This window comes from Octopus sinensis, unplaced genomic scaffold (genome assembly GCF_006345805.1).
Source record: "Octopus sinensis unplaced genomic scaffold, ASM634580v1 Contig16757, whole genome shotgun sequence".
NCBI lineage: Eukaryota > Metazoa > Mollusca > Cephalopoda > Octopoda > Octopodidae > Octopus > Octopus sinensis.
Genome location: NW_021834560.1, coordinates 35,001 through 45,525, shown reverse-complemented (window position 1 = coordinate 45,525; position 10,525 = coordinate 35,001). Strand labels below are relative to the sequence as shown.

The window sequence follows — 10,525 nt, the reverse complement described above, 5'->3', positions numbered from 1 at the left end:
TAAGTCCTGGGTCGAGGTGCTCGACTAAAGGTGGTGCTCCCAGCATGGCCGCAGTCAAATGACTGAAACAACTAAAGAAAAAAAAATATATATATGATTAACCAGGTTTAGGCTCTAGGTATTGACCAGGTGTAATGATACTCTTCAGAAGGTATCTGAAATGCAGTTAAATCTTTCCCTGATAAAGCAGTACCAGCAATTAACACCAAAATGCATATTTTGCAGTGTGCACTGGCTTGCAACAGAAACACGTATAGGTACTGACAAAGAAAGATGTGGTTCATTGTATGATAAAACCTGGATATGTAAATCTCTGTTCTCTTGATTTTTATTAACTTACTAGTAGCATAGCCCAGCGTTGCCCGGGTATGTAAGAGCCCCTAGTAGGCAACAACTAATCCCAATCTAGTCCTTTCCCTCTAGGGAACGAAGGCGCATGTGTAGGTTGCAATGTCTTCTCTTCACTCGAATACTTCTGTGTATACGATGTTCCTAGCTGTCCCTTTGGGCGATATAAAGGTCAAGTTGTGTCCCCTAGACAGAAAATATGTTGCATATAAAAAGCTTAGATTCTCGACCCCATGTCGAATTTATTGATTCTTTTCAGTACTGGGGGAACTTTTCAAAATTTTCGCTGCGTTAGTTTTGAATTATGACATTGGGCTATGTGTGTGTCAAGTTTCATCAGAATCGGTTGAAAGCCGTGGTCAGGGTGAGGGTACAACCTGACAGACACACAGACAGACAAACTGCCGTTTATATATAGAGAGATTATTTCTTCTCTATCAACACTATGCAGTCTATAGAAGATATTTGGATCTACCGAGTATAGCAACGTAAACTAACTGGAGTTCATCTGCATTAACTGAGGTTAGCCAGCATTGTTAACTAGTAAAAGTGAAGCTGGTACCTGCTAGGATTATATATCCCAATTAACCAATTTTGGAACTTTACCTTTATATATATATATATATGTATTGTGTGGAGGCACAATGGCACAGTGGTTAGGGCAGCGGACTCGCGGTCGTAGGATCGCGCTTTTGATTCCCAGACCGGGTGTTGTGAGTGTTTATTGAGCGAAAACACCTAAAGCCCCACGAGGCTCCGGCAGGGGGTGGTGGCGATCCCTTCTGTACTCTTTCGCCACAACTTTCTCTCACTCTTTTTTCTGTTGGCCTGCTCACATAGCCAGCAGAGTGGCATCATTTGAAGGCTAAAACAATGCGAAGTGCATTGTGACCAGCAGTGTGTAACAACATCTGATAGCCTGGTCGGTCACGGTGATCACATATACATACAGACAAGAGGCTTCTTTTAGTTTCCCAAAAATATATACATTTGCCAAACACTTTTTGCATTTTTCTTGAGCACCAAACTAAAACACTGTTGTTTCCTTACTTGTCACATTTTGAACACCACAAAGACACACACATATATATATATATATATATACAATATGAGAGAGAATCCACTATGTGGACGCTCTTACGCTAGAGATAGATCCGCAAAGGGATTGAACCACTAAGAATTGTTCTCAAGAAAAATTTTTAGCACGCTAAGAATGTAAGCGAGCAGGACAAATGAAAAATAACAAAAATATAGATTAACCCCAGACAATTGTTTCACTCTTAATAAATTATGTAATTTTACTTACACAATTAATCTGCAGATCATCAGTATTTTTGGCCTCGTGTTAATATCTGGCGTACAGTTCGACAAATTATATTTATGACGAATCTCACTGATGATCTGTGGATTTATTGTGTGAGTAAAATTGCATAATTTATTAACAGTGAAACAATTGTCTGGGGTTAATCTATATTTTTGTTATTTTTCATTTGTCCTGCTCGTTTACGTTCTTAGTGTGCTAAAATTTTTTCTTGAGAACAATTCTTAGTGGTTGAGTCCCTTTGCGGATCTATCTCCAGCATAAGAGCGTCCACATAGTGGATTCTCTCTTATAGTTGTGTATTAATAATATTTACTGAATCTCAGTCCTTTATATGCTAGGCCACTGGTGTTTAAATTGATGTTATTAGATTAATATCCAATTTTTTCACCCTCTTTTTGATTTTAATCATATTGTTTCAGTCATTTGACTGCGGCCATGCTGGAGCACCGCCTTTAGTCGATCAAATCGACACCGGGACTTATTCTTTGTAAGCCCAGTACTTATTCTATCGGTCTCTTTTGCCGAACCGCTAAGTGTCGGGGACGTAAACATACCAGCACCGGTTGTCAAGCAATGCTAGAGGGGCAAACACAGACACACATATACATATATATATATATATACGACAGGCTTCTTTCAGTTTCCGTCTACCAAATTCACTCACAAGGCTTTGGTCGACCCGAGGCTATAGTAGAAGACACTTGCCCAAGGTGCCACGCAGTGGGACTGAACCCGGAACCATGTGGTTGGTAAACAAGCTACTTACCACACAGCCACTCCTATATATACATGCATGTATATACATTGTGTGTGTGTGTGGTTGTAAGTATCACTATCCTGCTAGCAGTGTCCATTTCCAATCTTCCATGAAAAACCTCTAACTATGGAGAAATATTAAACTTATTTGGAAGCAGGTGAGTGTTGGTGATAGGAAGAGCATCCAGCCAAATAAAACCCACCTCAACAAACTCCATTCAACCCATACCAGGATGGAAAAGTTGACACTGGAAAATGATGATAGCGAGCCCTTTACACAATAATACAAGAAGGAATGTACCTGTAATTAGAAAGGGATGGCCTCGTCTCACTCTGTCACATTGATTCTGCTAGAGAATTGTGTTACAGGTACACTCTGGAATACTCAACCACTTTTACAACAATACATCTTGTCAACAAAATCAAACACAAACTCACCTTGCTTCATCTGTCCAGCTCGACTGATCAATAGGTCCCATGAAGTTAACGAGTTTTTTATGTACATCATACCTGTAGGAAGATAGAGACAGGTGTGTGAGAGAGAGAGAGAGAGAAAAGTGAGAGAAACTAAATGAAAGAGAGACATTCAAATATATTATCTGAGTTCAAATTCCGCCGAGGTCGACTTTGCCTTTCATCCTTTCGAGGTCGATAAATTAAGTACCAGTTACGCACTGGGGTTGATGTAATCGGCTTAATCTGTTTGTCTGTCCTTGTTTGTCCCCTCTGTGTGTAGCCCCTTGTGAGTAGTAAAGAAATAGGTTGTAGGAACTAAACAACAACAACTGTGGCAATGAAACTTACCTGAGCTTTCTCCCCTTGCTAGCCCTTGGGTCAACATTCCTTTTCTTCTTGTCACGGAGTTGTTGAATCTCTTGGTATTGCCTGGAAGAAACGAAATACAGAGAATAAATGTGATCAAACATACACACAGATATAAATATGAGGGTGTACTGAAAAGCTCCTGGTTTTGATTATAAGAAAATACAGTAGGATAAATTAATTATGATTTTATTCAACATATTGCGCAGGAGTGGCTGTGTGGTAAGTAGCTTGCTTAGCAACCATGTGGTTCCGGGTTCAGTCCCACTGCGTGGCATCTTGGGCAAGTGTCTTCTACTACAGCCTCGTGCCGACCAAAGCCTTGTGAGTCGATTTGGTAGATGGAAACTGAGAGAAGCCCATTGTATATATGTATAAATATATGTGTATGTGTGTGTTTGTCCCCCCAACATCGCTTGACAACTGATGCTGGTGTGTCCTTGACACTTTATTTCACGTTGCTCCGGTCCACTCGGCTGGCAAAAATAAGTTGTACCTGTATTACAAAGGGTCGGTCTTGTCACACTCTGTGTCACGCTGAATCTCCCTGAGAACTACGTTATGGGTACGCGTGTCTGTGGATTGCTCAGTCACTTGCACGTTAATTTCACGAGCAAGCTGTTCCGTTGATCGTATCAGCTAGGACCCTCATCATTGCAACTGACGGAAAGCTCCTATTATTATTATTAAAGTCACTTCCTGGAATCGAACTCAGAATCTTGGGGTTAGTAGCCCGCGCTCTTAACCACTACACCCACAGGCATATGGTGTAGTGGTTAAGAGCATGGGCTACAAACCCCAAGATTCCAAGTTCGATTCCAGGCAGTGACCTGGATAATAATAATAATAACATTGAAATATGCCTTAGGAATGAGAACCCAGGTTCGTAATTTCTCCAAGACACCTGATGAAGGCTGGAGGGTACATCAGCCAAAATGTTGTGTTGACAACAAACAAGATGAGGACAAATATCCATTGAATTATCAGTGTGTGTGTGTGTGTGTGTGTGTGTGTGTGTGTGTGTGTGAGAGAGAGAGAGAGAGTGTGTATGTATATGTGTACTGATTGTTTCATAATATCCAGAAACATATGAAGAGACCATTTCAAACTGAGAGAGAAGAAGCGACACAGAGAAAGAGAGAGACAAGCGAAAGAGAGAGGAGAGAGAGAGAGACAGACAGACAAAAACTTTTGTGGGCCTCAGCCATGAAGTTAACTAACTGTCTCCTACCTGTTAACCGAACTTGCATCATTTCCAATCATTGATTTCTTGCGAATGAAGTCTTGAAGTAACAAATGGTAAAAGTCGGAGTCATCAAAGATCTCCGTCTCTCGGGTGTTCTTGTCCTGCTCTTCTTTGCTGACAGCCACAGGATCATCCTGCAATAATAATAACGATGATGATGATGGTGGTGGTGGTGGTGATGATGATGATGATGATGGTGGTGATGGTGATGAAGAATCTTGCAAACCAAATCCCCAAAACGAAATACATATATATATATATGTCCACACAGTAAAGCGGTTGGTGTTTGGGAGTGCATCCATCTGTAAAGCCCATGTCAAAAATGACCCAGCCTGTGCAGGTGCCACATAAAAAGCATCCAGTCCACACTGTAAAGTGGTTGCTGTTTGGAAGGGCACCCAGCTGTAAAGCCCATGCGAAAAATGACCTCACCTGTGCTGGTTCCACATAAAAACCACTCAGTCCACTCTGTAGGGTGGTTGGTGATAGGAAGAGCATCCAGCTGTAATGTCTATGCCAAAACAGACACAGAAGTCTGGTGTGGTCTTCTGCCTGGCCAGCTCCTGTGAAACCATCCAACCCATGCCAGCAAGGAAAGAGGATGTTAAATGACTGAGAAAACCCAGCAAGCCAAGTGAGATCATAGTCATGGCCGATGCCAGCGTCACACAACCGGCCCCATTTAAGAGTACCCTTCAATCATTGGGCAATATACTGTGCTTAAGAAAACCTGTTGAATCAAGTGAAATCATTGTCGTTGCTGATGTCAATACAGCATGACTGGCACCTGTGCCACGGGCACATAAAAAACACCATTCAAGCATGGTCGATGCCTGTCCCACCAGATTGGCTCCCATGCTGGTGGCACATAAAAAGCACCATACAAGTGTGGTTGATGCCAGTGCCGCCTGACTGGTCCCGTACCGGAGGCACATAAAAAGCACCATTCGAGCATGGTCGTTGCCAGTGCCACCTAACTGGCTCCCGTGTCAGTAGCATGTAAAAAGTACCATTTGAGCATGGTTAGGGCCAGTGCTGCTTGACTGGCCCCCATGCCGGAGGCACATAAAAAGCACCCACTACACTCTCAGAGTGGTTGGCGTTCGGAAGGGCATCCAGCTGTAGAAACCTTTCCAGTCCTCAATCAAACCATCCAGCCCGTGCCAGCATGGAAAGCAGGCGTTAAAAGATGACGACGATGATGATGATGAGCTTCTTTCAGTTTCCAGTCTACCAAATCTGCTCACAAGGCTTTGGTCAGCCTGAAGCCATAGAAGAAGACACTTGGCTTAAGTGGTATGCAGTGGGACTGAACCCGGAACCATGTGGTTGGGAAGCAAAGATTTTACCATACAGCCATGCCTGTGCCTATATACACACACACACATATCATGCATGTATAAAACACAATCTACATGATTGTGTTTACCAACAAGTGAACTGAGATAATGTAGAATTAATAGTCTATACCTTCTACAAACAGAACAACCTGTTGGAGCACCTGACACCCAGCATTTATGTCCCCCAATAGATTTTAATATCTTAATCACCTATGCATGCTTTATCTTCATTGGACAGTAAACTCTGCTTGCGAAGACCAGTTGAGGCAAGTGAAGTCGAAATCAAACTTGGTGACTGGCATCCGTTGCTAGTGGAGCGTTAAGAGTACCATATGAGTGAGATCGTTGCCAGAGCAACAAGCTGGCCTTCGTGCCAGTGGTACATAAAAAGCACCATTTGAGCATGATCGTTACCTGCGTCACCTTACTAGCACTTGTGCTGATGGCACCTGAAAAAACATTCGAGCAAGTTCATTGCCAGTGCCGCTGGACTGGCTCCTGTGCAGGTGGCATGTAAAAAGCACCATTTGAGCGTGACCGTTGCTAAGTACCACCAAACTGGTGGTACTTAGCACCCACTATACTCTTGGAGTGGTTGGCGTTAGGAAGGGCATCCAGCTGTAGAAACTCTGCCAGATCAGATTGGAGTGCAGGTGGCGCGTAAAAAGCACCATTTGGGCGTGGCCGTTGCCAGTACCACCAAACTGGCCCTCGTGCCGGTGGCATGTAAAAAACATTCAACTATACTCTCAGAGTGGTTGGCGTTAGGAAGGGCATCCAGCTGTAGAAATTCTGCCAGATGAGATTGGAGTCTGGTTTGCCAGACCACAGTCAAATTGTCCAGCGGACGTTAAAGGATGATGATGATGATGATGATAATCTGATATTGAGCCCTGGAACATCACGTGATGAAATGGTTAAAGTGAGAAGAACTAAGACTAAGTACTCACCCTGTCATCTGTGATGGACTCTTCCTTCTCAGGCTGACCATAGATCTTGTATGATGACCGCTGAATCTGGGTGCGTTTTATGAGCCGTTCTCTGTCATATAAAACCTGGAAATAGAAAGAAACACAACTGGGGTATAAACAAGACATGCCTATATACAGATATATATAGAGAGATCCAATAGAGCAGGGGTTGAGGAACCAATTACCCCAAAATATACTTATTTAACCACCAACGTCGCCTTACTGGCACCTGTGCTGGTGGCATGTGTACAAAGATTCGAGCGAGGTCGTTGCCAGTACTGCCTGACTGGCCCTCGTGCTGGTGGCATGTAAAAAGCACTCACTACACTCTCAGAGTGGTTGGCGTTAGGAAGGGCATCCAGCTGTAGAAACTCTGCCAGATCAAGATTGGAGCCTGGTGCAGCCATCTGGCTCACCAGTCCTCAGTCAAATCATCCAACCCATGCTAGCATGGAAAGCGGATATTAAATGGTGATGATGATGACATACACACGTATGCATATATGATGATGATGATGATGTGTGTGTATATGCCTGTGTGTGTGTGATGCTGATATCACAAACCTTGTATCTAGCAGCAGCAGTCATCCCCTACTATTATTCACATACCTATGCACCCCTATTTCCAAGGGAGAATTACACACACACACACACACACACCAATACACCCAGACTGGGATTGAACCTTCAACCTACCTGTTCAATCTGTTTTAAAGCAGACTGCTCCAGTGCACTGAAAGACTTTTTGTTGAGTTTCCCTGAGGCGAGTCTGGTCTTGGTGTCCCATTTCTGTATCACAGCATTACTGAGGGGAAGAACAAGAGAAAGGATGAGAGAAGAGGCAGAGGGAAAGAGTGTGAGATAAGACACACAGACATAAATATATGTAATGAAATGTGTTGAGTGTCACTTTCTTTCGTTTTGCCACTCACTCATCTGTATGTGTGTGTCACTGGTACCAAGCTGCTTCTGCCACTGTCTCTCCCTTGGATAACACCAGTGGCGTAAAGTGAGGGGGAGGAGTGGCTAGTATGCATGGGTGATTGCTTCTTTTCCACAAATGACCTTGCCTGGACATTTGCTTTGGAAGGGAACTTTCCAGATGCAATCCCATGGTCATTCATGACTGTAGGGGGTCTTTTACTTTATATATATATAAATATACACACACATATTTATAAATAAATATACATATATATTTACACAATATGTGTGTACCTTCGCATATTCACCGTGTCAGGCCGAAAAACGAAATGTTCCCAAGATAAGAAAATCTTTCTAATCTAATTCATCCCGTAATCTGTACCAGTAATATTCTCATGCAAATTTGTCTGATCTCTAGTGGTTAAGCTGTTTATTATTATTATTATTATTATTATTAGTATTATCCCTTTGACCCCCAGTCGACAATTTGTTTATTAGTATTATTATTTCGCCTTGTATTGCATATTCTGTATAATTTATTAGTTATTGTTGACCATCAGTTTCCGGCCTCGTGTCTCGCTAAATACAGAATAGATATTTGAGTTTCTCCATACAGGATTTTTTCAATGGCGGCCGATTTTCGCGGGGTTCCACTATTCCCTTCTCTCTCTCTCTCTCTCCCTCTTTTACGTTGTATGCCCTCCCCCCCTCTTCTTTTCCCCCCTTCCATTGCTAAGAGCATTTTTAAGCCAGCCCATCAAGTTCAACCTTCGCATATTCCCGGTGCACCCGCCCTTGCCCACCCCCACCACCAATAACGGATATCTCTATATTTTTGCTCCATCTATACCGGATGTCGCTTCTCCCACCACCATTATAGGTGTCTACTCTTCGAACCCCCCTCTTCAATACGCTATTTCACCATGCATTACCCCTCTCGTGATATCCTACGTTCTACTTGTCTAGAACCTGTCATCGTTTCTCCGAACACCCCTCCCCACTGGTGCTCCCCTATATTTCCGCACCCTCCCCCCACTTAAAAAGCACCATCCGAACGTGGCCGATGCCAGCACCGCCCCGACTGGCTTCTGTGCAGGTGGCACATAAAAAGCACCAACTGACCGTGGCTGATGCCAGACCCCTCTGGCACCTGTGCAGGTGGCACGTAAAAAGCACCCACTACACTTGCGGAGTGGTTGGCGTTAGGAAGGGCATCCAGCTGTAGAAACACTGCCAGACCAGACTGGAGCCTGGGGCAGCCCCTGGCTCCCCAGACCCCGGTCGAAACCGTCCAACCCGTGCTAGCGTGGAAAACAGACGTTAAATGATGATGATGATATATACACACACACACACACATACATACATATGAGAAGGATGACCACTGTGTGGACAACCCTTATGCTAGAAGTAGATCCGCTATGGTCTTACTACTGAGAAATGTTCTCAAGAAAAATTTAGCAAAAAAACTTTTCTTGAGAGCATTTCTTAGTGGTAAGACCATAGCGGATCTGCTTCTAGCATAAGGGTTGCCCTTATAGTGGTTTCCCTCTAATATATATATATATATAAATGTTCAGAAGATGGATACTCATGTATAAGCATATAAATATAGATATTTATATATTTACATGAAATATAAAAAATGCAGAAAACTAATGGGAGAAGGCGTGGTATTTTAAGCCCGACAGCTGTTTCTGGAGGCTTGGAATTATGTACTAATTGTAATGTTTGTAAATGGCAGATGGAGTATGCAATAAGTCGAGGATATGCAACCAGTAGAGGATGTATCTAAGCATTAACCATAATACTGGCTTCCTTCTTCAGGATAAAAAGATTGACAAACAGGAGTTTGCATCATAATGCAAGAAAATTTAAGGATAGAATGAGGTAAATAAAAGCTTTTAAAGAAAAAAAGGACAGAGTATGAATGGAACCCTTACCGACAGGTTTCAAATTTACGTGCCCTTTTAGCAAGGAATCCCCGGATTTGTGGAGGCAACAACTTCCTTTTCTTCACTTTGCAGTCAACTGTAACAGAGGATTGTGGGTTGACTGTAACTTCCCCTTCGTCATCGCTAGGAATTTCCTCATCATCTTCATCTTCAATGTCGTCATTCTTGCTGTCCCTTTTGAAGCAGAGAGAAAGAAGATCAAATGAAACAACAGCTACAATACTCTCTACTCTTCGAGTGCTACACTTTTCAGGGGTACACGAAGAAGCTGATGAAAGCTTGACCAGGGAGGAAAATGCCTGCTTTTAAGCCTTTCAGACAAGTGGACCACACCACTTCCTGACATAACTGAAAGAGAGAGGAAGCCTGGGGATCTTTTCCTTTTGAACGGCAGACAATTTCTAGTTAACTAAACACTTTTAAACTTCGTAGACTGGTAGAATGTGTCAAAATAAAACATTTTTTTCTCTTGGCTTTCTTGAGAAAATTGTAATTTGTTTGTTTAACGTAGTTTAATTTTTCGAATTTTAACCAATCCTATGCCCTCTATTTAGCTAAAATCATTTGCTGCATCTAGAACTAAGACAACATCCTGTAACTAACCCTAAATTTTTTTTTTTCTTAATTGTTACGCGTGTAAAAAAAAACTAAAGCAATGGAATTAAATTAATTTAACAATTAAGAAAAAAATTTAGGGTTAGGGGGAAGGCTTAAGGTTAGTTACATGATGTTGTCTCAGTTTTAGATGCAACAAATGATTTTAGTTGAACGGAGGTAATCGATTGGTTAAAATTGCCGAAATGCTTGGATTTTCAGACGAAATATCTTACAAACTATAG

At 42.4% G+C, this 10,525-nt stretch overlaps 1 protein-coding gene across 3 annotated transcripts in view; it reads right to left on the bottom strand.

Annotated features, from left to right (window-relative positions):
- Window positions 1-1,478: 1,478 nt before the first annotated feature.
- Window positions 1,479-10,525, bottom strand: part of LOC115230913 (protein AATF) — a 27,728-nt gene continuing 18,681 nt past the window's right edge. For 2 of the 3 annotated variants that reach the window (XM_029801019.2, XM_036499858.1), the window contains exons 7-13: window positions 9,675-9,860; window positions 7,504-7,612; window positions 6,787-6,891; window positions 4,482-4,630; window positions 3,233-3,313; window positions 2,836-2,938; window positions 1,479-1,490 (exon numbers count right to left, since the gene is read on the bottom strand). In XM_029801019.2, the coding sequence (XP_029656879.2) occupies window positions 2,863-2,938; window positions 3,233-3,313; window positions 4,482-4,630; window positions 6,787-6,891; window positions 7,504-7,612; window positions 9,675-9,860 (706 nt within the window). In that variant the 3' untranslated portion in view covers window positions 1,479-1,490; window positions 2,836-2,862. Of the gene's footprint in view, window positions 1,491-2,835; window positions 2,939-3,211; window positions 3,314-4,481; window positions 4,631-6,786; window positions 6,892-7,503; window positions 7,613-9,674; window positions 9,861-10,525 lie in introns of all 3 variants that reach the window. The other variant, XM_036499857.1, reaches the window with a different exon arrangement.